At 57.0% G+C, this 27,131-nt stretch overlaps 1 protein-coding gene across 4 annotated transcripts in view; it reads left to right on the forward strand.

Annotated features, from left to right (window-relative positions):
* Positions 1-1,391: 1,391 nt before the first annotated feature.
* The window catches only part of EVI5L (ecotropic viral integration site 5 like), a 30,855-nt gene continuing 5,115 nt past the window's right edge, over positions 1,392-27,131 (forward strand). Inside the window, exons 1-14 of one of the 4 annotated variants that reach the window (XM_049876691.1) lie at positions 1,392-1,537; positions 9,224-9,840; positions 14,702-14,884; positions 15,744-15,933; positions 16,652-16,876; positions 17,030-17,104; positions 17,731-17,856; positions 19,196-19,339; positions 19,478-19,567; positions 20,490-20,587; positions 20,669-20,729; positions 23,700-23,753; positions 24,728-24,760; positions 25,692-25,832. In XM_049876691.1, the coding sequence (XP_049732648.1) occupies positions 14,748-14,884; positions 15,744-15,933; positions 16,652-16,876; positions 17,030-17,104; positions 17,731-17,856; positions 19,196-19,339; positions 19,478-19,567; positions 20,490-20,587; positions 20,669-20,729; positions 23,700-23,753; positions 24,728-24,760; positions 25,692-25,832 (1,374 nt within the window). In that variant the 5' untranslated portion in view covers positions 1,392-1,537; positions 9,224-9,840; positions 14,702-14,747. The remainder of the gene's footprint in view (positions 1,538-9,223; positions 9,841-14,701; positions 14,885-15,743; positions 15,934-16,651; positions 16,877-17,029; positions 17,105-17,730; positions 17,857-19,195; positions 19,340-19,477; positions 19,568-20,489; positions 20,588-20,668; positions 20,730-23,699; positions 23,754-24,727; positions 24,761-25,691; positions 25,833-27,131) is intronic. The other 3 variants (XM_049876692.1, XM_049876690.1, XM_049876693.1) reach the window with 3 other exon arrangements.

Consider the following 27,131-nt stretch of genomic DNA (forward strand, 5'->3'; position numbering starts at 1 on the left):
ATTTCGGTTTCAGGAGTCTTGGTGGCGCAGTGGTTAAGTGCTGGGCTGCTAACCAGAAAGATCGGCAATTCGAATTCACCAGCCCACCGAGGGATAAAGATGTGGCAGTCAGCTCCGTAAAAATTACAGCCTTGGAAACCCTACGGGGCAGTTCTACACTGTCCTATAGGGTCACTATGAGTCGGAATCGGGTTATTTCCGACTTCTGTCATGCTACAGTCTGTTCTGTGATGGAGTCCTTCCCTGCCCCGCCCCCTGACGACCCATCCCTGCATCTTGGCGTGGAAGCGCGTTGTCCTTTCTGCTGAATGCCTTTCTGCCGTCAGTGCCTGTCTCTACATGTCCTTCCCCAGCCTGAGCGGCTCTCTCCCCTCACATCCCTGTTAAGAGTCCTAGTCCCACCATTCATATAGTCATTCATTCACTTATAAGCTGTTAGGCAGCGCTGGGGACCCCAGGGAGCTCTGACCTAGGCCCTGCAGCCCCCTCTGAGAGGAGCTATCAGTTTGGGGTGGGTAGGCGTTGAGTAATAACACGGTGTGATCGGTGCTTTGATGAGGGACCGTAAGGCACTGTGAGCCTCGGAGAAGACACTTCACCCGGCCTAGACTAGGGCAAGGGACGGCCTTGAGTCTTCTGTGTGACCCCAAGTCCCGAGCTCAGACGGGATGCGGTCCCATCTCTTCCCCCTCTGCAATTAGGGATTTCTTGGTAACGCCCCTTCTCAGACCCACCCAGTTAGTCTCTCCCTAATTTGATTTCGCCCCTAACCCGTGTCGGCCTAGGCCCCGCCCCCTTAGCCCCGCCTCCATTTCATTCACCCAGTTCTCAAGCCCCGCCTCCCAGGAGACAAACCTCACACCAATCTCACGACACCATTGGTCAGAAGGTGTCACTTCAGCTCCCTCCTTCAATGTCATTGGCTGACTGGATGTCAATCTTTATAGAGCCCCAGCAGTTGCCAGGGCCGAAGTTTGAGATACAGATAATAATGGACGTCTCGTTATTGGGCAGAAAGCCCGGATCTGGGCGGGGCTTAGTGCCAAATGCTTGGCTTCTTCTAGCCGGGGTTCCTCAGAGCCTCAGCCTTGCCTCAGAGACACACCCCTCTTTCCCCGCTATTGGTCCTGTCAGGTGTTGCTCAACAGTATTCCTCATTTCCATAGGCAAAGCCACCTGTCCGTCATTGTTTCCCTAATTTCAATTCGTTTCTCTCCTAAGAGGCGTCAAACTTCTGACCGTAGCCGGGGCCCTCCTCACGGAATGGCCACGAATTGGCCAGGCCCCCCGTCACTCCTGATGATGGGCGGAGCCAAGGGGCCTGGGTGTGGCGGATTGGCTGACCGGGCTCCGGGGGCGGGGCAGCGGCTCCTGTCAGCGGGTATAATGGCAGCGGCGGAGCCGGCGGCGGCCGCGGTCCCGGGGGGCGGCTGAGGGGGCCGGGCCCGGGCTGCGGGGCGAGCGGCGCGGCGGGGATCCGGCGGCTCGGCCCGGGACGGCGAGGCTCCGCACGGCGATGGCGGCGTGCTCGGCGCAGGTAAGGCGGCGTGGGCCGGGCCTCCCGGACGCCTTCTCAGGCCGGCGGCTCTGCGCTGCGGCCCGCAGGGGCCGGGCAAAACCGCGACTCGGGCCGCCCCACCCGGCCCTCCTGAGAGCCCGCGCTGGGAGTCCCGCACCCTCGTCCTCGGGCCCTGACCCCCGCCCACCCTCGTTCCCCATCGCTCCGCACCCTTTTCGAATCCCTCGGGACCACCCACCTCCCACTACGCCCCCCTTCCTGTGAAGGTCTTTCAGGCCCATGACCCCCACCCACCCTCCCCCCTGACCCTCAGGACCCTTCCCCAGACCCTTCAAGCCTCCCCCTACCCCCACCCGGAGACCCGCCCACCCCCAAAAGGGCCCCGCTCTGCCCAGGACCCCCACACACCCTCTGTCCAGATCCCTCAAGACACCCCTGCAGAACCCTTGCCACACCATCCTCCCCTCACTGTACCATCCTCTGACCTGGACCAGACCTGCCCCCACCCCCAAGGAGGTGGCCTCAGGGTCTGCTCCCACCCTTCTGATCCCACAGGACCCCTCTCTAGTCTCTGGAAATCAGGAGTCCTGCCACAGGCCTCTCCTCAGCCTTTTGGCCCACCTCCTACTCCCAGCAACGGGAGGCTCAAGGGCACCCCCCAAATCCTCCTTCCATATCCTCCCAGCACACTCCAGTAACGTCACACACACCCCTGATCCTGACCCATCTTCCTAAAAACCTACCTTCACCTCATGCTCAGGACCACCCAACAGTCATTCAGGAACCACTCACCCACCCACCCACCCACATACACACACACACACATATCTGGGAGCCTCCAGTTCTACACAGAGAGATAGCCTTGAGCCCCAACTACTTATACTGACAGATACCCAGACCCCCAACACAGAGACACCAGGAGATGCCAACACGCATTCCAGAGTCCCACAGACACTTGGATCCTCCAGCATATACAAGAAACCCAGAATGTTCCACATAGATCCCCCACCGTACACAGACACACCACGCACACGCACACAGAGGACGACCCTCAGCACTTACACTGCCCTGGGTCCCACCTGACCAGACCCTCCCAGACCTCCCAACAGGTCACAGTTCAAGCAGAGATTCAGAGACTGTAGGGGACTGGCCTGCTCCAGGTAACCAGCCTACCCAGCCACACCAGCCTCCCTGGACCAGACGCTGCACTGGTGCCCTGGAGGGTGGCAGGGACCCAGAATCTCCTAGTGCCCCGTGGGCACCAGCCCCTTTATCCATCTCAGCCTGATTTGCCTTCTTCAAAGGGAAGGAGACTCACTCCTCCTCCTACACCAAAGTGTCCCAAAAGGAACCACTGCCCGCCCCCTAATTTATGCCACCCTCTGTGGGGAGCTCAGACAGTGCCTGGCCCCAGTCCTGAAGTCTGACCAGACTGGTAGGACCAGCATCCTGACCCCATCACGCCTGCTGGCCTCAGCCTGCAGTGCCCGCGCCATGGTCGGGGCTGCTTCTTGCACTGACTCCTGTCGGCCCACTGGGTTCTTTCACCCACGATGGGTGTGCTTTGCCAAAATGAAACGGCTGCCTTCTATCCTGGCGTTTAGGACCTGTGGGCTGGGTTTGGCCTGCCAGAAGCAGGCATCTCTTTGTTAAGGAATATTTCCAGAAGGGAAAAATGTGCTGAAGAGGCTCGGGTGGAGCGTGAGTGTGGAGACTGCTCGGTGTTGTCCCTGGGCCGGGCTGTGACTGAGCTCAAGGACCTGTTATGCAGCCCCCCTCCCACTCATCCTTCCACCCCATGGTTCTCACCCTCTGGTCTGACCCGTGGATTCCCCTGGGCCTCTGTGGTCAACTGCGGGTGGTTTGGAAGGAATTGCAGATGGCTTGGCCCTGGCACACGGATGTAGCGAGACAGGAGAGGAGCAGCCAGGCCATTTGAGATGGTGTGCCTGCAACTACAGGGCTTAAGGAGGAGCCCCAGTTCCCATGAGTTGGACCCAAGATCAGCCCAGCCCGATAACCACTTGTCTGGGGCCCTTCCCATGACCCAGAAAGCCCCAGATTAACAGGCCTGGGCTTTCTTGTGGATAGTCACCAGTGTATCCTAGGTAGCCCTGGACAAATCTCATCTTGGCTCAGTGCCTCAACTTCCCCACCTGGAAAATGAAACAGAAATCTTTGGCACAGTACTTTGACCCACTGAGGTTAGGATATGGCACTGAATGTTCTCTGGGCATTTTGTGGAAGGGAACAGTGGCCTCTGCCCGTGTAGTCACCTGTCTGTAGATTCTAACAGAGCCACTGGCCGCCTCAGCCCCCCGGTTATTATAGGATGATGCCTTACTGGATACTAGCCGCCACCTTGAAGTGGCACTGGTGGGATGAGGGGGAGAGATGGTCTGTTGTGGGACATGTGGCCTCACAGGGACCCCTGGGGGACTGAGGGGTAGGGGGCTGCTTGCTATCCATGCAGACACCCCACATAGACCCCTGACACCAAGTGAGGAGAGGTTTGTTCTGTGCACTTACTGAAGGTCATGTGGCACCCAGGAAGCAAACCTCACAGCCTCCCCAGGGTGGGACTCTGTGAGGACAGAGCCATGAGCTGTTTAGGAAAACACAAGAAGGCTCCTGAGTGAGCTGTAAACTATATCAGCATGGTCTTATGCTAGACTAGGGGCCCAGACCTACTATTTGTGTGCATTGGCAGGTGCAGGCATACAAGGGAGAGCAAGGACATCCATTCCTCACACAGGACACAAATGTGGGAAGCCCTGCCATGTACCAGGACTTGAGTCAGACAGGGGCTGGGCTTGGAGACATGTCAGATATGGTCCCTGCCCTGCATCTAAAGACTGTCTCCATATCACGAGTCGAGAGCTGAAGCCGGCAGCGTACACTGATCAGGCTCGGCCCTGGGCTCCATGCCAAGTGCCATTTATCTATTATCTCATTTAATCCTCACAACAACCTAGAGGCACCAGGAGCCCAGCTCATGCTTGCTCTTCCTACCTCGGCCTGCCGCCTGCCAGGTGCACTTATGAGACAGAATTATGTAGTATGTGCTGCAGGAGCAGAGAAAAGGGCCCGGCGCATTCCTGGGGCTGGCGGAGAAAGTGTGTAGCAGGCAGGGGTGACGGATGGACTGATGGACAGGCCTGGGAGAGGAGATGCACTCACCAGGCAGGCACGGCAGGAAAGGGTCCTCGGCAGTGGAAGTTCCTGGAGAGAGGCCCAGGAAGCAGGAATAAGTGTAGTGCATTCAGAGAGGGGGCCTCCTCCTACAGGCCTCTGTGTCCCAAATACAATCCATGGGACACACACCGTGGCATGGGACACTCCCTGGCAAAAGAGTTCCGTAGTTAGAAGAATTTGGGAAAGGCTACACTTGCCACCCTCCTCAAGGACATTTGCAATACACGCACTCTAGAAGCCTAGCAGACAGATGGACACTGGATGGACAGGCAGGAGGAGGAAGGTCAGTCAGGAGAATAGAGCAGGGCCAGAGCAGAGACTGTGGCTTCAGGGAGATTTCAAAGGCTCTGTTGGCACGGGTCACCTATGCCTTTCCTTCATTTTTCTGCATGCTAACTGTGATGTTGTGTGGGGTTATATGAGTGAGGCCTGTCCCCCACACTGGAGTCCCTGGGTGGTGCAAACTGTCAACAGTGCTCGGCTGCTAACCAAAAGTCACCTCGGAAGAAAGGCCTGCTGGTCTACTAGAAAAGTCAGCCATTGAAAACCCTATGGAGCGCAGTTCTGCTCTGACACATGGAGTTACATGAGTCAGAATTGACTTGACAGCAACTGATTAACTGGTCTGGTCCTCCACACCAGCCTTTGAGTCCTACCAGGGCGGGCGCATGCCTGTTTGTTCCCAGGTGTGCCCCCAGCAAGGTCCCCGGGTGGTGCAAACAGATTGCACTCAACTATTAACCTAAAGGTTGCCGGTTCCAACACACCCAATGGCACCACGGAAGAAAGAAACTGGCAATCTGCTTCCTGTAAGATGACAGCCAAGAAAACCCTCTGGAGCACAGTGTTACTCTGTAACACATGGGGTTGCCATGAGGGAGTTGACTCAACGGCAGTGGGTGACGGGTCCCCCTGGCGAGTACAAGGCACAAAGCAGGTGCTCCGTAAGTACTTGTTGGGTTTTAGGAGCTGACAGTCTACACACTCACTTCTGAAAGAGGGCCTGGAGAATGGCCCTTCCACAAAAGGAGGTCTGACCTGTCTTCCTTGCCAAGCTCCCGAAGGCAGAGCTGACCCACCTCACCTCTTCCCCCAACCCCGGAAGGCTCTGCAGCTCACAGGACAGCAGGAAAGATACCATCTGGGCCTTGAAAAGCCGAGAACCTTTGCTGGGTGTCATTTATCTGATTCTTCTGTCCCTGGAAGAATTTATGAGGGCTTAGTTTTTTCCCAGAGTCCCTGGGTGGCGCAGACGACTAATGCACTGAGCTCCTAACTGAAAGGTTGACAGTTGAAGTCCACCCAGAGGCTCCTCGGAAGAAAGACCTCGTGATCTACTTCTGAGGAATCAGCCACTGAAAACCCTGTGGGGCACAGTTCCACTGTTCTGTTCTGACACACACAGGGTCACTGTGAGTCAGAGTCTACTCTCCGGCCATTGGTCTGTTTTTCTGTTTTTTCCCCTTTGTCATTCTCAGAGGCACTAAAGTATAGAGAAATGGATTTGCCAGGCACAAACCTGGTATGGTGGCAGAAAGCAAGCTGGTAAGGCTACAGGGTAGTAAACTTTTTTTTCAGGTCGAAAGGAATTCCACAGGCTGTAACGGTCCACCTCTCGGATTTAGCCCGCAGGTGTTTGCTGGTGCTGCTGGTGCTATTATTACCAATAATGGTTATAATTTTATGGTGTTTAATCTTTAAACAAGGTCACCGCATAAGGGGCGGGCCTGCTGAGGAGGGAAGATTTTTTTCATTCATTCCATAAATATTCATTGAATGTTGTTCTTATTAGCTGCTGTCAAGTTGGCGCCTACTCATGGCGACCTCATGCTCCCCAGAACGAAATGTTGCCCAGCCCTGCTCCATGTTTACGGTCGTTGGTGTGCTTGAGTCCATTGTGACAGCCACTGTGTATTTTGAGTGTCTTCCAGCCTAAGGAGTTCATCTGCCAGCATTATATTGGACAATATTCTGTTGTGATCCATAGAGTTTTCAATGGCTGATTTTTGGAAGTAGATTTCCAGGCCTTTCTTCCTAGTCTGTCTAGGTCTGGAAGCTCCGCTGAAACCTGTCCACCATGAGTGACTCTGCTGGTATTTGAAATACCGATGGCATAGCTTCCAGCATCACAGCAACACACAAGCCACCACAATACAAAGAACTGACAGATGAGTGGTGGCTTTAATTATTGAAATGATTCCAATTCATAGTGACCCCATAGGACAGAGTAGAACTGCCCCATAGGGTTTCCCAGGAGTGGCTGGTGGATTCGAACTGCTGACCTTTTGGTTAGCAGCCAGGCTCTTAACCACTGTGCCATTCCTGCTCCATGCGTGGTGGTAAAACTAGGTCCTGGGGACCCAGTAGTAGGCTAGGCACCCAGCCCCTGCAGAGGGGATTTACCATCCAGCAGGGAATAAATACCATGGCCCAGGCCTTATTTTAAGCACTTTGTAGGTCTTAGCTTATTTATTCCTCCCAAGAGGACCTGTGAGGCTGTCGTTAGCCGCTGTCGAGTGGGGCCCCCGACTCATGGCGACCCCATGCACGATGGAACAAAACTCTGCCCAGTCCTGTGCCATCCCCACAATCAGTTGCAGATCAGACCTGTGATCCATAGGGTTTTCATTGGTTGATTTTTGGAAAGAGATCACCAGGCCTTTCTTCCTAGTCTGTCTTAGTCTGGAAACTCCACTGAGACTAGTTCAGCATCACAGCAATATACAAGCCTCCACTGACAGATGGGTGGCAGCTGGGCATGCGATGCCTTGACCAGGACTCAAACCTGAGCTCCTGCATGGAAGGTGCAAATTCTACCACTGAACCACCACTGTCGCTATTTTCAAAGGAAGAAACTGAAGCAAGAGGTCATACCTAAGATAGAAAGTGGCAGAGGAAGGATTTAAACCCAAGCCACCGGGGACCGAGAGATCTGGGATCAGCTACCCAGACTTCAGGAAAGCCATGAAGAAGTCACATCAACGTGGAGACATCGTGGAGCATTACAGAGCAGCAGCTAGACCAGGGGGCGAGAGGAAGGCAGTCAGGGACCTCTGAGTTCCAACTGTCAACATTGTTATCCGAGGGGCAGCTTGCCTGTCAGTTGCCCACCTCTTGCCAAGGAAAAGAACCCGAGACTCTAGGCTGGGCCATTTCCTCAGTAGTCGGCAGAGCCAGCCAGGACCATAACCGTCTGTTGGCCCGCGCTGGTGTCTATCAGGCTGAGCAAAACTGAGGTCATGTGGTATCTATCAGGGCTTCAGATCCAGAACTGAGTCTGTGTCCTGGTGATTACTAGAGTCGGGGGATCAGAAACCAGGGGTAGAGGAGGTCACTTCCAACTCATGGTGACCTCGAGTGCTACAAAATAGAATTGCTCCGTGGGATTTTCTTAGCTGTAGTCTTTACAGAAGCAGATCACCAGGCTTTTCTTCCGTGGTGCCGCTGGGTGGGTTCAAACCACCAACCCTTTGATTACTAGTCAGTTCGTGCCACTCAGGGGCCTGGAAGGCTGGTATGCAATAGACATTAAGAGGAAACGTGGCGTCTTTTTTTTCCCCAGCCCCAAAAATACCAAGCTGTAAAACATGGCACCAACACACCCACTTGCTCACCCCACTGAAAAATTACGACTGTGGTTTACTGAGTGCCTACTGCCCTTGGCAGAGTCCCCGTGTGGTACAAATGGTTAACGTGCTCGGCTGCTAACCGAAAGGTTGGCAGTTTGAGTCCACCCAGAAGCACCGCAGAAGAAAGCCCTGGCAATCTCCTTCTGAAAAATCAGCCATTGAAAACCCTGTGGAGCACAATTGTACTCTGACACACACGTTGGGCCGCCACAAGTCAGAGTCGGCTTGGCGGCAACTGGTTTGGCTGCACACGGTGAATTCTGTGTCTTATTACGGAAGAAAAAGAATACAGAGAGCACGGTGGCGCAGCGGAATGATTTGGAACACAGGCCCTGGAGTCAGAGAGCCAAGTTCGAACCCTTGTTCCCTTACAGCCGAGCCGAAGGACTCGGTGAGCGACCTCCCTATGCTATGGCACTTCTCCTCTGACAGAGCTGTTGTTCACTTGTCAGCCTCCACCAGCCCAGAACCTTTTGTTTTGTTTTAATTTTTTAAATAGGCTTTATTTTATAGAACAGTTAGATTTACAGAAAAATTGCGAAGAGAGCACAGAGAGTTCCCATGTACTGGACACCCCATCTCCCCTGTTATTAACATCTTACATTAGGGTGGTGCGTTTGTTACAATTAACGAACTGGAATTGATACATCGTTAATCACTGAAGTTCATGCTTTATTCACATTTCCTTCCTCTTCCCCTAATGTCTCTTTTTCCGCCCAGGATCCTACGTCACATTTAGTATCATGTCTTTGTAGGTTCCTGCGGGCTGTGAATTTCTCAGACTTTCCTTGTGTTTGATGACCTTGACAGTTCTGGGGAGTACAGGTTAGGGATTTTGCAGAATGTCCCCAATCTTGGTTTGTCTGCTGTTTTTCTCAAGGTTAGAGGGGGAGGAAACCCACGGAGGTACACTGCCGTTTTCACACATCCTATCAAGGGTACATGCACTCGATATGACTTATCACTGATGATGCTGACCTTGATCACCTGGCTGAGCGGCACAGAAATTTTTGTCTTCATTCATTCAACATACGTTTATTGAACACCTACTGTATGCCAGATGCTGCATTGTTATTTTTGTTGTTAACTGCTGTTGAGTCAGCCCCTCACTCACGGCGACCTCATCTACCACGGAACCAAACGCTGTCTGATCCCACGCCATCCCCGTGATCAGTTACAGATTGAACCGTTGTGATCCGAAGGGTTTTCATGGGCAGATTTTTGAAAGGAAATTGCCAGGCCTTTCTTCCTACTCTGCCTTAGTCTGAAAGCTCCGCTGAAACCTGTTCAACCTCCTGGCAACACACAAGCCTCCGCTGACAGACAGGTGGCGGCTGTGCGTTAGGCACATTGGCTGAGAATCGAACCCAGGTCTTCCTCTTGGAAGGTGAGGCCCCACTGACCCACCACAACACCCTGAGGCTGCGTTACGGCTTGGAATGGAAAATTAAGAAGATAGGCCCTTAGCCTCAGAACTCTCACGACTCAGTAGGGCAGGTAAGAAGGCGTTTATGGAAGTAGTTGCCATATACTGTGCGCTGGGGTGGGGAGGAGGAGGGGAGGCGTTCCCAGGGAGAGATAAGGAGTGAGCCAGAATGGGGACGGGGCGGGGCAGGAAGGACTTCACAGGAAAAAAATGTTCAAGCCAGGTCTTGGCAGATGACTTCCCAGTCAGAGGGAAGTGCAGAGGCACAGGCAGGAGAAAGCTGGTGTGCCTGGAGGGCTCGGGGTGGGAGAAGGCGAGGCCGGTCGAGTTCTGTGTGTTGTGCCAAGGCGTTTGGGTTCCATCCCGCAATGGAGAACTGCTAAAAGGTTTGGGGCAAGTGAATCACATGGTTGTTATTGTAGTTAGCTGCTGTCGAGTGGACTCTGACTCCTGGCAACTCCACGTACGACACAGCACAGCGTTGCCCGTCCTGTGCCCTCCTTACGATCATCGGTACGCTTCAGCCGGTTGTTGCAGCCACTGTGTATTCGGAGTGCCTTCCAACCTAGGGCGCTCATCTTCCAGCACGATAACAGACATCTTCTGTGTCATCCGTATGATTTTCGTTGGCTGATTTGCAGAAGTAGATTCCAGGCCTTTCTTCCTAGTCTGTCTTAGTCTGGAAGCTCTGCTGCAACCTGTCCACCGTGGGTGACCCTGCTGGTTGCCGTGGTGTTTCTTCCAGCATCACAGCAACATGCAAACCCCCACAGTAGGACGGACATGATTAGAGCTGCTTTCCTCTGTGGCTCTGGTGGCCCTGTGGACAGAACGTGGGAAGGGGCAGAGAGCCCAATGAGGACCGTGTTCCCTGGGCTCAGACTGGATGTGGGGAGGTGGGATTAAGACAGCAGCTTTGGGGCTGGAGAGGAGAGGTCAGGAGGGAGGGAGATTTGGGTGGTGGACTTTACAGACTCTGGAACGCGAGAGGAAATAGGGTGACACCCAGGTCTCTGGCCTGAGTGGGTAGGTGGAGGGTGGCACCACAGACCGAGAGAGGCCTCCCATCCCTTTAGCCTGGCTCAGCTTCATGAGCTGCGGACCACCCTGGGGAGGTATGGTGGGAGGCGGAGCCAATAGGGACAGAATTACGTGGCTCACTGCCCACTCTGCAGGAGCCAGGACCCCCCAGGCAGGGTCTGGGGCAGGCCGTGGAAGTGGGGGGCTGAGGTGGAGCAGAATCGAAGGGATGAAGTTGAGAAAGTTGAGTGGCTCAGAGGACAGACCCGAAGGCCGAGGCATGGCATCGCAGAGGCTGGTAGCCCCTAGGCACTCAGGGGGCCTGTCTTGCCTTTGCACCTCTGTGCCCGTCCAGCAAGGGTGGATGAGTGGCCACATGCCCTTGCCGCCACATTCCACTCCACATCCCACACCCAGGACAGTGACTGGCCCAGGAAAGCTCTCAGGAAACGGCTGGAATGAACAACTGAGTCAGCGGGAGTTGTGCCCCTCTGGAGTGGGAGGAGGCCTGCTGACAGGCTGGGGCAGCAGTGCCTCCACCCCACACCAGCTGGGTGCCCAGGGGTGAGGCCTGGTCAGTGCAGGAAGTCTGTGTGTGTGTATGAGTGCAGGAGTGAGCGTGTGAATGTGGGGGTGAGTGTGGGAGTGAGTGAGTGTGTGGGTGAGAGTGTGTGAGTGAGGGTGTGGGTGAGAGTGTGTGAGTGAGGGTGTGAGTGAGAGTGTGAGTGAGGGTGTGGGTGAGGGTGTGTGAGTGAGGGTGAGAGTGTGTGAGTGAGGGTGTGGGTGAGAGTGTGGGTGAGGGTGTGTGAGTGAGGGTGTTGTGAGAGTGTGTGGGTGAGAGTGTGTGTGGGTGAGAGTGTGAGCGAGGGTGTGGGTGAGAGTGAGTGAGGGTGTGGGTGAGAGTGTGTGTGGGTGAGAGTGTGAGTGAGGGTGTGGGTGAGAGTATGTGGGTGAAAGTGAGGGTGTGAGTGAGGGTGTGGGTGAGAGTGAGGGTGTGGGTGAGTGTGTGAGTGTGTGGGTGAGAGAGTGTGAGTGAGAGTGTGTGGGTAAGAGTGTGAGAGTGTGAATGAGAGTGGGTGAGTGTGTAGGTGAGAGTGTGAGTGTGTGGGTGAGTGGGTGAGAATGGGTGAGTGTGAGTGTGTGGGTGAATGTGTGGATGAGTGTGAGAGTGAGTGGGTGAGTGTGTGAGTGTGTGAATGGGAGTGTGTGGCTGAGTGTGTGTGTGTATAAATGCATGTGAGAGTGTATGAGTGTGCATATGTGTATGGGTGTGAGTGTATGTGTGTGAGAGTATGAGTGTGTAAGTGAAAGTGTGAGTGTGTGAGTATGTGAGTGCATGTGAGCAAGTGTATAACTATGTGTATGCATGTGCATGTGAGAGTATCAGTGTGTTATGAGTGAGGGTATATAACATGCATGTATGTGAGTGTATGTGTGTGAGTGGGCATGTGAGTGTGCAAATGTGAGTGTATGAGTGTGTGTGGGTGAATCTGAGTGAGAGTCTGTAAGTGAGTGTGAGGGTGTGTGAGTGCATGTGAGTGAGTGTACGTGCAAATATGTGTGTAAGAATACACGTGTCTGAGTATGTGTGTGAGTGCATGTGCATGCATGTGTGTGAGCATATATGAGTGTATGAGTGTGCATGTGTTGGAGAGAATATGGGTGTGTGTGTGAGTTGCGTGTGAGTGTGTGATTGCATTCTGTGTGAGTGAGCATATGAGAGTGCGTGTGACCGTGTGTGTGTCCGTGTGTGTCTGTGCATCAGAAGGGTGGTTTCCAGGGCTGAGCAGTGTTTGGAGCACGCCGGGCTTAGTTGGAAGCAAGCTCCTGAAGGACCAGGAGGTTCCTGCATCTCAGACTGCAAATTCCAGGCCTGTGTATTTCATACTCTTTATTTCCTCGATGAAATATACATTCATATGTGGTAAAGAGCAGAACAAACTCTGCTAGTAGATGGCCCTGGTTTTTTCAGAGACCGAGAGCAGACCCATTCTTGCAGGTTCTTTGCTGGAGAGAGGGAGGGGCTGGCTACTCCAGGGCTGGGTCCCCACTGCTGCACAGCCACATGTGGTCTCCCTCTGAGCTCCTCCTGCTCCCCAAATTCAGCTGTGGTCCTGAGTCTCCATCCTCACCTCCACCACCCCTTTCCCACCCTGCTAACCCTGAAGTTTGAGCATCCACGCTCCCTGCTCGGGGAGATTCTTCCAATACAGCACTTCTCATCCACAGCCCCCGTCTCTGCCCTGGCTGACTGCAGACTTTGACTCTGCAGAAGGCCCCAGAGCGGCCCCCCACGCCCCTCTTTCAGGAATGATTAACTCCTAGTTAGGCGGCACACAGCGGCTTGATCTCAGGGTGGGTGGTCCCTGGTCAGCTGGCCAGTGGAAAGAGAAGTTTCCTGGCTCTGCTGACAGCTGCTGCCTGAGAGTTCGTTCAACTCACCAAAAGCCAGGGCCGTTGGTGCCCAACAGACCAGGGAGCCCTCGTGGGCCAGAGGTAGAACCAGTGGCACTGGGGAACCATGGGTGCTGGGGAGGGAGGGCTCTGGGCTCCCATGGGGTAAAAGAAGAATGGTGACCTCCCCCCACCCCCACCATGGCAGGGCTACACAGGGGAAGGAGGGCTGGAATGGGCCTGGTGACCAGGGTGGAGTCTAGCTGGCCAGAGCCCTCAGGTATCAGTCGGGACTGAGCGCTGGCTGTGAGAATGTGCCCAGTGGCCAGAGGGTGGCCAGGCAGGTGTGAGGTGCCCTGCTGTCATCCTGTCACTGTCCCCCTACCTGCTGGAAGACCAGATGCCACCTCCCCAGGGTGCCCAGAGCAGGTGGAACTCCTGGTACAGAGAGTGCAGAGAAGGGGCAAGCAGGACAGCATCCAGAGTCGGGGTAGGGAGCAGATTTGTCTTCCTGCCATCACGACACAGGACTGAGCAGAAGGAGCACTGTCCCCGACCCTGCCTCCCTGCCCATAGCCATTCCTGTTCCCTAGAACCTCCTGCCAAGGTCATGCCAGCCTCCACGGGTGGCCCCCACACAGGGCAGGGCAGAACCCGGGCACTGTCCTGAGCGTGTGATGTGCAGTTCGGTACTTGACTTTCACAGCCGCCCCCAAGGGGGTTCTGTATAAGCCTCACTCTGTACACTCTGAGAAGCAAAGCAACCAGCCCAAGGTCACACAGCTTCAGAAACAGGTCCACGTGAGCCAGAGCCTGGGCTTCTCACCCCGCGCTGACCTGCCTCCCTCGAGGCTGGCAGACAGTGAGAGGGCTGTGTCCACACCAGGGGGAAGACAGGCCAAGGAGCTCGGGTCACTGACCCGAGCCCGCACTCACCCCACAAGCTCCAGGGCTCAGATTCCCAGCATTCCACTGTGTCCCTGGTTTCCCAGCGAAGGGGAGACAGTGCTTCCGGTTGTTGGCAGCACCAGACAATTAACAGCAGAGAATAATTGCTTTGGCAGTGCCAGCAGCCCACTTTGGCTGATGAGATGGGGAAGGTCAGATGCTGATGCTAGGTATCAAAACCGACCGGCTGCAGTGGGGACAGGGACCAAGGCTATCAGGAAGGGTCACAAGAGCTACACACCATGCATGCCCAGCAGGGTCCTGGGGCCCCCGAGGGACAGGGAGCCTCCTCTTTGGCCCTGCTGAAGACTTGGGATGCCAAGTGGAACTTGGCCCCGGGACAGCAGGGTTGCTCGGGTCCTGGCCTTGGTCCTCCTGCCTCCATCCAGGCATCTGGCCTGACGACACAAGCAAAGAGGTGGCCAGAGTTCGGGCAGGAAGGGGTCGGTACTGTAGTCAGTTTGGCTAGGGGTGCACAGAGTGAGTGGACTGGATCTGGGAAGCCCCCAAGGTAGCAGGACAGGGCAGGTGCCCCGCTCAGTGCTGACCCCTTGTGTCTCCGGCCCCCAGACAGAGCTGTGACACGGCCCCCTCGCAGCTGACGACCCTGCCTGCCATGGCGAGCCCCACGCTGAGCCCCGACTCCTCGTCGCATGAGGCCCTGTCGGCCCCCACCTGCTCCCCCACTTCTGACTCCGAGAATCTCAGCCCCGATGAGCTGGAGCTACTGGCCAAACTTGAAGAGCAGAACCGGTGAGTTGGGGCCTGGGGCGCATCCTGGGCCCCACCCACAAGCTCCTGGGTGCCCCTTCATCTCGGAGCTGGGCCAGACCCCTGCCAGGCAGTCACAGCTACCACTAGCTGTTTAATGAGGGACGTTCTATCCTCCTGCCAACCCCGAGTAACCAGTCCCACCGTTCAGATGAAGAGACTGAGGTTCCGAGAGGTTGAATGGAACTGGCCATCATGTATGCACTTGCTGCCAACCAAAAGGTTGGTAGTTTGAGTCCACCTAGAGGCACCCAGAAGAAAGGCGTGGCAATCTACTTCCAAAAAATCAGCTACTGAAAACCTTATGCAGTACAGTTCTACTCTGACACACAGGGGTCGCCAAGAGTCACAGTCAACTCCATGGCCACTGGTTTCGTTTTTTATTGGGAGGAAGAGGCTAAAGCCTCAGCCTCCGGGGGGCCTTTCCACATTCCTCTCAGGCTCTGCCCCTTGCTAACTGTGCGCCCTCCATCGGTCGTTCACCCTGTCTGTGCCTCATCTGTAAAGTGTGAGTCATCACAAAACCCAGCCCACCAGTTTGGTAGGACAGTCAAAGGAGCTGTTACACATGGTGCTCAGCCCAGAGCCCGGCACAGAACAGGAACAGACAAAAACAGAAGCTGTTTCGGGTGACAGATGAGAAAATCACAGCTCAGAGAGGTTAGGTGACTGGCCAAGGTCACACAGCAGAAGCTACCAGCCCCTCAGCAGAAGTGACGTGGATCCGACCCATGGCACCTCTGAAACCCCAGCTGGAGGCACTAGGCTCCCTAGTGGCAACCTGGACCCCAGGAGTGTGGCCTAGCCCCCCCACCCACCTCCAACGGCCCTTCCCACCCAGGCTCCTGGAAGCAGACTCCAAGTCCATGCGCTCCATGAACGGCTCCCGGCGGAACAGTGGCTCCTCACTGGTGTCCAGCTCCTCGGCCTCCTCTAACCTGAGCCACCTGGAAGAGGACACGTGGATCCTGTGGGGCCGCATCGCCAACGAGTGGGAGGAGTGGCGGCGCAGGAAGGAGAAGTTGCTCAAGGTGGCGGGAGCAGCCTGGCGGATGGGTGGGCAGGCGGGTGGGCAGCATGGGCAGTGCTGACATGGTTACTGGGCCACCGCGAGGCACCAGGCCCCACACCAGGCAGACCGTAGTGAGAAGCACCAGGAAGGTGAGGCAGGGCCTGTCAGGGGCCCCAGCTGGGCACAAGGCAGGGTGGAGGGGTGCAGGTACTTCCTGGTTGTCTCACATGGAGCCCTGGGTGGTACAAACAGTTAAGGTGCTCAGCTACTAACCAAAATGTTGAAGGTTCGAGTCCACCCAGAGGTGCCTCGGAAGAAAGGCCTGGTGACCTACTTCTGAAAACTCAGCCACTGAAAACCCTGTGGAGCACAGTTCTGCTCTGACACACATGGGGTCGCCACGAGGCAGAGCCGACTCAAGAGCAGCTGGTTTTATTGCCAGAGCAAGGGGTGGGGAGAGAGTGGACGGGGCGTGGGGGCTTCGTAGGCAAGCGGCTGAGCGCCGAGTTCCACATCTCGGGGACGCACGCATTTCTGCTTCTGGGTTCCAGGAAGGACTGGGGGCAGCACATTAAGGACTGTGGACTCTTTATCTGCAGCATGCTGGCACAGACAAGCTCAGTGCCAGGAGCACCTCGGGGGCCCGCTACATCTCAGGGTGGCTGGGGTGGCGGTGTGGAGGCCGGCCTGGGGCAGGGTCCAGCCCAGCCTCCCGCTGCCTGCCCACGCGTCCCCAGGAGCTGATCCGCAAGGGGATCCCGCACCACTTCCGGGCCATCGTGTGGCAGCTCCTGTGCAGCGCCACGGACATGCCCGTCAAGAACCAGTACTCCGAGCTGCTCAAGATGTCATCACCCTGTGAGAAGTTGATCCGCAGGGACATCGCCCGCACCTACCCGGAGCATGAGTTCTTCAAGGGCCAGGACAGTCTGGGCCAGGAGGTCCTCTTCAATGTCATGAAGGTGAGGCCAGGGTTCCCAGGCTCCTGTCCTCCACACCCAGGCCTTGTGCCCCTGGCCCTGCCTGGGGGGCCTGCACGAAGAAGCACTTCCCACCTTGCCGGCTTCTACTGGGCCGCAGGACCCCACCCTGACAGCATGTGCATTCTCTTCCAGGCCTACTCCCTGGTGGACCGCGAGGTAGGCTACTGCCAGGGCAGCGCCTTCATCGTGGGCCTGCTCCTCATGCAGGTAGGTGGACACAGCAGTGTCCCCTCCACCGAGTATCCTCCCAGGGTCAGAGCCTGGAGCCTCCATCTCTGCCCACCTCTGTCCCTGACAGTCCCCAAGCCAGGCCCCCAGTGGGTGGACATGAGGGGCTGGACACCTGTCCTGGCTGGGTCCTGTCTACTGTGTCATCCAGGGCAGAGACAGGGCTGGAGAGCCAAGCTGTCCTACTCCGTCACCTCCCAGGGCTGGATGGGGAACTCAGGACAGGGACTTAGGCAGTGTCACATCTGTGGGGCCTGAAATTTTCCTTCAGAGAAGCCAGAAGGCTTAGGAGGAGAGAAAGGAGACAGCTGGGAGTAGACTGTGGGCTCTGGAGCTGGCCACACCTGGATTCAAGTCCCAGCTCCACTGTTTTCTGCCATGTGGCCTTTGGCAGGTTACCTAACCCTCAGGTTCTCCATCGGTAAAGCGGGGTGGCAATATCTACCCCAGAGACAGCCAGGCCTGGCTCAGCCTGGTCATTAGGCACAGTCAGTGTCCATTAAACATAAATGGAACAGGCCCCAGGTGAAGTGCCACACACCAGGACCATGAGAGGAGGAGCGAATACAGCCCTCACTGCCCAGTCTCCCACCCCTGCCTCCCAGATGCCCGAGGAGGAGGCGTTCTGTGTGTTTGTGCGGCTGATGCAGGAGTACCGGCTCCGGGAACTCTTCAAGCCCAGCATGGCCGAGCTGGGGCTCTGCATCTACCAGTTCGAGTACATGCTGCAGGTGAGCGGTCATCTAGCCCACTCCACCTCTGCCAGCCCACCCACACAGCAACAGGCCCATGGGTGCTAACCTAGGTGGTCCCCAGGACTGAGACAGCACATCTACACGTTCCAGCTCACAATGGGACAGCTGTCCCCAGGGGCTGTATGGCCCTGCCCCAAAGGATGTTTCCAGGACAGACCAGGGACCAGCCACTTAAAGTGGGGCTTCCAGAGCCGGCTGAGGCAGAGGGGTGGGGCAGGCTCCTGTACTGAGACACACCCCCCCGGCCCTCTCCCTGTCTGTTCCGGGTGTGTGGAGGGGAGGGAAAGTGTCGTCTGCCTGCCTCTGCTGATTACTGGGGAGCCGCAGACGTCTTTGTTTATAAATAGCAGCCCCCACAGGGCCCTGCTCCTGGCTGGCAGACCGAGTGGGCTCTCGTGTGCACACACGCACGCACACACACACGTTTATGTGCATGCTACAGTCTGCTCTGGAAACTGGGTGCAGGTGGGGCTGTGAGGCCCCACTCCTCAGGCCTGGAGGATGGAGAGGTGCTGTGCTCAAGATGACCTGGCAGCTCTGGCAAATGGGTGCCCTAGGCTCGCAGTGGGTCTCTGTTGCCCCAGAGGAGCAGCCAACCCCGCCTCAAGAAGGAGATGACACCACATTAACCAAGGCCATGGGGCAGGAGAGACCAAAAGTCCATTTCCTTGCTGAAGGACATGCAGGGGGTCCTGACGCCTTCTCCCTTCTCCAGCCTCAGTTTCCCCAGTGGCCTGTCATCGCTTCTCAGCAGTCATCGTAGTCCAAGCCAATAGAACAAGCATCCCCTGAGCTTGGCGGGGCCCAGCTTCATGCTGGGAGCTACGGGTGGGCACAGGCAGGCAGGGGAATATCATAGGCACTCACATCACTTGATAATGGTGGGCTGTGATGAGCACACACCAGGGGCAGAGGGCGTGAGGTCACTCCCTGGGTGACCTTTGGGAAGTTATGTCACTACTCTGAGCCTCAGAATCTCCTTCCGGGGTGATCTGTGGATTCATGAGTTGCTGCAATGGAGCAGTCGGGCCAGTGCCTACCTGGGGTGAGCACCCAACACCTGCCGGCTGCTCTCACCACCTGCCTGCATGCCTACCTCATGTGGCTCAAAGCTCTGAAGGGCTCCAGCACCTAGCACACACAGTGCCACATACAGGAGCAGGAGAGGGGAGCCAAGGGCTGCCGGACAGTCAGGGAGGGCTCCCTGGAGCTGGCAGCACTGAGCCCAGCACAGGCTGGTGGAGGGGGCTCAGTGGGCAGGGACAGCCACCCCAGGCCCCTCCTCACAGCACCCACCTGCCTCCCCCACTCACAGGAGCAGCTCCCAGACCTGAACACCCACTTCCGCTCCCAGAGCTTCCACACATCCATGTATGCCTCGTCCTGGTTCCTCACGCTTTTCCTGACCACCTTCCCACTGCCCGTGGCCACCCGCATCTTTGACATCTTTATGTATGAGGTAAGGACCTGGCCTGGCCCGGGAGGCCCCAGGAGGCTCTGGACCCAGACATTCTTGCCCCACACAGGAAACGGGAAACAAATCCTGGGCTGGGGAAGGGCCGGAGAGGGAGATACAACACCACTGCTGCCTTCCCAGGGGCTGGAGATCGTGTTCCGTGTGGGCCTGGCCCTGCTGCAGGTGAACCAGATGGAGCTGATGCAGCTGGACATGGAGGGGATGTCCCAGGTGGGCTGGCGGGGGACATCCCTGAGTGTCCCTGGTCCTTTCCTACCAGCTCTACCCTCCCTATAGGAACCAAGGGGTTCCTGAGCAGCAGGCAGGCTCTGCTGCAGAGACAGAGGGAGACCCCTGCCCAGGAAGAGGTCCCACCCCTTCCCCCTGCCCCAGCTCTGGGTCCCCCAAAGCGTGAACATCCCCACTGGTAAATAGTAGGACCAGCCAAACCACGGGGCTTGGGCTGTGGTTTCTGCCCCAGTTGACCGGCCAGCAAGGGCACAGCAGGGGTGAGGGGTCAGGGCAGCCCCACACCTGCCCTGCCTGCACGCCGGAGCAGAGGCTGCCTGCTTCCAGTCACCCCACCCCGCACGCAGGCCCTACCCCCTCCAGCACCCTCCAGCTGGTGCTCAGGGAAGAATGCACAAAGGCCATGGTTGTGTCCACAGACACGGGCATCCATTGTCTGCAGCTGCCGGATGGGGCCAGCTGGGCGGGGGAGTGGGAGCCAGGCTGCCCCCGAACCACGACAAGCTGTGGCCACCGCCACTGGCACTTAACCCTTTGCTGAGGCAATGCCTCAGCCTCCCCTTGCCCCTGCTTGTCTGGGTTTTGCTAGTCCTCCCTCCTCCTCCCTCAGAGAAGGTTCTGGGTGCTCAGACACCGCCCCAGCCCAGCCTTCGCCCTCAGGACACCCCAGCCTTCATCCTCCTGGACATTGAAGCCCTGGCCTTCTGCACTCAGTCATTCAGTCCCCCCACAAGCACTGCCAGGCATCCACACAAGCAGACCCTGCACGGGGACATGGTGGCATCCAGGCAGACGGTACCCCTTCCTCGCCCAGTACCCAGGCCCCACAAGGAGGCAGACGCTGCAGGGGCTCAGCAGGCCCGCAGTCAGAGCCGCGTCTCGGTGACTCCCTATGTCCCCACAGTACTTCCAGAGGGTGATCCCCCACCAGTTCGACAGCTGCCCAGACAAGCTGATCCTCAAGGCCTACCAGGTCAAGTACAACCCCAAGAAGATGAAAAGGTCAGTGCCAGCTTGGCAGCCCAGGGGACTGGGGCATCCCCAACAGCAGGACAGTGATTACGTCGGCCTCCCCCTCTGCAGGCTGGAGAAGGAGTATGCAGCCATGAAGAGCAAGGAGATGGAGGAGCAGATCGAGATCAAAGTGAGTCTGTGGGAGGGGACAGCATGGGGCGCCCTGGGGGGCTCCCCACCAACACACAGACCTTCCTTGCTTGTGGGCTGGTGGCCACTAGAGGGCAGCCCTGCCCTACACATGCAGAGAACCAAGCTATCCTTCTTTCCTAAGACAGGCATCCCTCCACTCACCCCCAGCGCAGAAGCCTGCCCCCCAGGCTCTGTTCTCAACGCCAGAAACGGGAGCTACTGAGGCATCCAAGGGCCTTGTTCTCCTGGGCATAGTGGGGAGAATAAGCTGATATAAAGTAGAGGGCGCCTGCTATGAAGTACCCCAGGTACCACGTGCAGGGAGATAGAGAACCGCTGGGCCAGAGCTAGCCTGGAGAAGAATGTTCCAGGCACTAGAACCCAGCTGAAAGGGCCCGAGGCAGCAGTGTGCTGGGGGCTATGGGAGTATCCAGAAGGCCGAGAGAGCAGGAGCCCCCCAGGCCAGCAGGGACCAGACACCCGGGTGTATGGGCCAGGTTTGGGAGCTCCCTATGCATGCAGCACCTCTGAGCCCAGGCTTCCTTCTCCTTCCTTCTGCTTTTATCCCTCCACACGTGACTGGTAACCCACTCAGCAAGCATTTATTGAGCACTTGCTGTGTGCCAGAGCCACGGTAGAGACTGGGGGATCCCCCCAGTCCGGCGGGAGACAGGCCCAAACACAAACTCCAGCATAGCCTGGCTCTGCCCTCTTCAGTGGAAGTGGCTCAGACTGGAGTCCAGCAGACTGGGATTCAAGTCCCAGGTCTACCATGGATGGCTGCGTGAATTCACCTCTCTGAGCCTCACTGTTCTCTTCTCTAAAATGGGGATGATACTTGCTCTGCTGTTCAAATTATTATTACCCCCACCATCATCATCTCCACCTTCCTAGACAGGCAGGGGTAGAACCTAGATGAGAACCTGGCTTACCTGCTGCCCATACCTGAGCAGGGGAGAAGGCATCATTGCCCTAGCCATGTTTGTAGGTTCCCCAGAAAGGCTCTTGGGCCCTGATTTTTGTAGCCTCTCTCTCTCTCTCAGTAATGACAGCGTGACAGATAACACCAGTCCAAACGTGTGTCTCACTCACATGCAGACAAGGGTCTGCTGCCATCTGGTGACCACGAGGGGCACAGCAGGCCCTTGGGCATCAGGCCACATGCCCAGCCTACAAATTTCCCAGGGGGAGGACCTGAGAGCCCCTCACCGGCCTTAAAGGGTTCAGGCAGGTGCCTTCTCCTACCACCCGACCCTTTGTTCTTTCCCCTTACCCCCATGGAACTCTTGGTCCCTCTTCCTCTCTTGTTGGTAAGCAGAAGAAAGGCATGCTGGTTGTCAGGGCACCTCCAGCTCCTCTGGGCTGGTTCTGCTTGGTGCAGCAGTGGGTTGAGGCCGGAGGGAGAACAGGGCAATCCAGAGGTCAGGGGTCAGGACTCCCAATCACGGTGAGGCACAGAGACCTGTGCCTTCACAGCTCTGACCCCAGCCCACTCTGACTCAGTTTCCCCTCTGACTCAGCGTGATCTCCTGAGATGAGTCAATGACTAGATTTTCTCTGACCACAGTTGCTTCCTGGGAATGTTATGGGTGATTCCATCACATTTTCTCCCAGGAAGAAAACAAGGAAATTTCCTGTGTAATCCACAGGGAGGCAGGACCCTCACCAATTTGCTAATCTAAACGAAATCTGTGTCTGATTTCTTATGTGTGTAGGTAGACACTAGCTATAAGACATGTATAAACTTCACCTGAGGACGCTGATGTTCAGTGGTAGAATTCTCACCTCCCGTGCGGGAGACCCGGGTTCGATTCCTGGCCAGTGCCCCTCAGGCACAGCCACCACCTGTCTGTCAGTAGAGGCTTGTGTGTTGCTAGGGTGCTGAACAGGTTTCAGCAGAGCTTCCAGACTAAGATGGACTAGGAAGAAAAGGCCTGGTGATCCACTTCCAAAAATCAACGAGTGAAAACCCCGTGGATCACGATTCGATCAGAAACCAATCATGGGGATGGCACAGGACCAGGCAATGTTTCATTCCATTGTGCATGGGGTCACCACAAGACCAGGATCCAACACAACTGCAGCCAGAGACCAACAGCAACCTCACCTGCATCCCCAAAGCTGGCCGGGTAACCTAAAACCACAGCTACTAACCGGAGTCTGTCATTGCAGCAAGAGAGACCATCTCCAAAACCTGACTGGGGAAAATGACAACCATTGAGTGCAGCTTGCCCTTGGCAGCCCACAGAAACGTAGTTGTTGAGCCAAAGGAAATGGGTGTGGTCAGCAAAGACACTCTCGCCAGGACTCACACTGTGAGAGGAGTTTGTCCTGGGAGATTTGAACCCAGGGGCCTGGAGCAAAGCAATGAGGGACACAGGGCAGGGAGTGCCATCTGATAGTGGTGTCAACAGAAATGCAGAGATACCGCACTGGCCTGGGACAGACCCTAGTGTGGGGCGGACACAGGCTCCCAAGCAGGGAGCAGGGGCTGACCACAACCACAAACAGCACTCACATAATTTTCCTGAACCAAGGTTTGCTTTAAAAAATAGAATAAAATGAACGGCTCTTCTAAACAGAAAGGAGCCCCAGGATGGTGCAAAGGGTTAATGCACTCAGCTGCTAAGCAAAAAAGGTTGGAGGTTCAATCCACCCAGAGGAACCTAGGAAGAAAGGCCTGGCAAGCTACCACCCAAAAACCAGCCATTGAAAACCCTGTGGAGCCCAGTTCTGCTCTGATATAAATGGGGTTGCAGTGAGTCAGAATCGCGGAATGGACTAGAGGGAAACTTTTTTTCTGAACCGGAGTTGGTCCCTGTATGTTTTCTGAAATTCCTGAGCTAAAAGGGAAGATGCTGGCTGAGCTCCAGCGCGAGTGGCTCCGTCCTGCCCAGCGTGGGGATGGGAGTGCGTGGGGGTGCACGAGTGGGAGACGGGTCTGACATGCTTCCCCTTCCCCCCATAGAGACTTCGGACGGAGAACCGGCTCCTGAAACAGAGGATTGAGACCTTGGAGAAGGTGAGGGGCGTGGCCACCAGCCTGTGGCACCGAATCCGCCAGCCGGGGAGCAGGACCCAGCAGCCGAGGGCCGGCCCGCCCCTGCCCCCTGTCTTTGAACTGTGAATGAACCCCACCCGGCCCGGCCCCGCCTCGAGCCCCGCTGAGATTTGGGCTGCGGCTTAATTGGAGGCTGCGGCGAAACTTCACTTGGCGCTGCTAGCCACTGTAATTAACCCTGGGATTGGGGTTTAGTCATCGCCCGATTAACTGCAAACGCCGGAACCCGCTTGTCTTTAGTGCCCCGCCCCCGTGCCGCTCGGGTAGGGGAGGAGGCAGAACTGCTTTGACTGAAGTGCCGAGGAACTGGGCAACAAGGCACCCCACCCTGCAATTTGGAAGTCTCAGCCTCAAAAAAAAAAAAAAAAGGCAGAGTAGAGGAAGAGGGGGCGGCACTGCCACCCCAGCCTTGATCCTGGATCCCGGCTCTTTAAAGATGGGAGAACGGGGGCGCCCACTTCCTGTCCCTCCTCCTTTCTGGGTGGTGGGCCCTCTTTGTCACTTGACCCTCCGCTGACCACAGGAGTCAGGCCGTCATAGGATTCTACTGCCCTTGACCCAAAGCTCAGGTCTCCCCTTGATTCTTGGCCACAAGGCCAGCGCCGCCACCCCAGTCCTCTGGGGCGGCCCCTCCTCACTCGCATTCCAGGCGCCAAGGCCTCCCACCCGAAGGGTGGGGCGGTGGGCGGCCCAGCCCGGCCCCTCCCCTCCCCACACACTCGCACCCAGACCCCTCTCCAGGATGGACTGGCTCTGGCTTCGGTCTTCCTCCGGGTCCTCTCCTGCCGGGTCTCTGGTCTTCACTGCTCTCTCCCTGCTTCTAGAGATAGTCCACTGCGTTAGTGACCAGCGTTCTTGTCTGTCTCTCCCTCTTCTGTCCCGCGCCTTCCGCTCTGCTCCTCCCCCTGTCGCTGGGACCCCCCTCCACCGGGTAGGAGAGCGCTGCTCTGGCTGATAGGTTAATCCAGGTACTGTAGCTTTTTGTCTCCCTCTCCGACTCCCTTCCTGGCCTCTGCCCTGCACACGACAGCCAGTCACCGCCTCGCCCCTGGCCGCTGCCATTCTGAGGGGATGGGGGTAGGCCTGGCTCCGTGCATGGGGGCAGCTGGGGATGCTTCTCAGGGGAGACAAAGGCCTTCCTGGGGGACGTTTGAAATGGAGAGGAAATGTGAGGTGTGGGGATGCAGATTCACACATGTGTGTAGAAACCCCCCTTCCTTCAGGGGACACGGGTCGGGACCAGGGAGAGCTCCGGGACCCTAAGAGTGTGTCAGCTCCAGGCCCTGGTGTGTGCACTTTGCTAAGCTTCCCCACTACACACACACACACACACACACACATTCATAATACCTACACACTGACACACATGTGTTCACACACTCATTCCACATTCTCACTTCTTTGCACACACACACACAGCTCCCCCTCCTGGCCTTTCACACTGCTCTCTGCTTCTACCTGCAAGGCCTGGCGTCTTCTCTCACTCACCTGCTTCTGCTGCCACCTCATCTTGAATGGCTTTACCTGAAAGCTTCCACCCACCACCTGGTGGCTCCGAGCCTGGAATGGGGGACCCAAATTATTGGGTGGGGTGAGGGGATGAGGCTGTGGGGAGGCCTTGGGAGAGGTGTGTCCGACCTCCCAACCCAGGAAAGGCTGCCAGCCCCAAGGATTGAGCCCAGGACCCTCAAGGTGTCCCATGCCTGTCTGCCCCCTGTCAGGGCAGGCTGGAGCTGCCCAGCTGGGGGGTACCCCATCCCAGGCTCTGGGTGCAGGAGGCCTTGCCCTCACTTCACCCCACCCCGCCCTCTCTGAGCCCAGACTCCCTCATGCCCCTATGGCTGGAGGCAAGGCTGGAGGTCCAGCAGAGGGTCACGGCCCCCTCCTCACTGTGCTCAGGGGCAGGTGACACGGGCACAGGAGGCTGAGGAGAACTACGTCATCAAGCGGGAGCTAGCAGTGGTGCGGCAGCAGTGCAGCTCAGCGGCTGAGGACCTGCAGAAGGCGCAGAGCACCATCCGGCAGCTGCAGGAGCAGCAGGTACCCCCCTGCCCTCAGCCCTTCCTGCAGAGCCCCTGGCCACCTCTTCCTTTCTGGGTGCAGATTCTCCCCCAGCACCTCCCTGCAGCAGCCCGGGGAGGCGGGGGCAGAGTAAGGTGACCCTGTGAGTTCTGTTTTCTGCCACCCAGTGATGGTGTCTGGTCATCTGCCCAGACAGAGGGGGCGCAACTCCAGCCCCAAGGGCTTCCTTCACCACCAGCCAGATCTTTTTGGGCCCAGGTGGCAAACTGACTTCATCGCACCCCAGGTGGGCACCCATACATGGCCTCTGCTGATGGGGCTTGTGAATCCTTGGGGGAACCATGGCACCTACCCAGGGTTGAAGGGCCAGCCATGCAGAGTAGGAGCTAGGACAAGGGACAAGGGAGGGGCTTCCTTCTCCAGTGCCAGGGCTACATCTCCCTGGTGCCATGCCCCAGTACTCTGGGTCTGGTCTGTGCTCCTCTGATCTGGAGGGAGGGGCAGCCCAAGTCTGCTGTGAGGTCAGGATCCAGTGGTGGTAGGGCCCAGGGCTGGAGCACTGTGTTCCCCACCCCACCCCACCCCCCGCAATCCGCTTCCCCAGGAGGGGCTCTGAGAACTCTTTCCTGCAGCTGCCCCCAGCAGGCGCTGCAGCCCCAAGACCAGCCTCTCACAGGTGCACACACACCTGGAGAGCGGGGAGAGATGCTGCTGGCTCCTCGGGCCTCTGCACCCTATGGCTGGACCAAGCCCGCCCTGGCGGGGGTGTGGAGGCCCCGATTTGGAGAAAGCACAGCGATGCTGCCTGTTGGGCCAGTCAGAGAGCATTTTCCAGCCGTGCCACCCACCAAATGGCTAGCACCGAGGTCAGGCCTTGCAGAGGGTGCAGAGATGGGTGGGGCCCAGGGCCATACCCCTAGACCCAGCAAGAGCAGCTGCAGGCACCAGGAAGTGGCAAGGGGGTGGGTAGCCCTGGGCTCCAGGAGGGGCTGCTGGGGGAGGTGCAGCCTGGCCTGGGCTTGGAATAGGGCCTAGAGCACATCTGGGCCAGGACTGCCAGCACCCATGAACCCCAAGACCCACAGTGGTGGAGGCAGAGGTCCATTATCCGATAGGCAAGGTAAACATAGTGCTTACCTTGCTTACCAGATCATCTGTAGTGAACCATCTCACATGGGTTTCACCACATCAAAGATTACAAATAAGCACAAGTAGCCCTGTGCCTACCTTGCTTACTGGGGCATCCCCCATGTCAGGGATTACAAATTTGAAAAGAGGCTTTGATTCTGTAGGAAGGTGCTGTGCGGTTAAGAGAGA

This window comes from Elephas maximus, chromosome 3, assembly GCF_024166365.1.
Source record: "Elephas maximus indicus isolate mEleMax1 chromosome 3, mEleMax1 primary haplotype, whole genome shotgun sequence".
NCBI classification, from domain to species: domain Eukaryota; kingdom Metazoa; phylum Chordata; class Mammalia; order Proboscidea; family Elephantidae; genus Elephas; species Elephas maximus.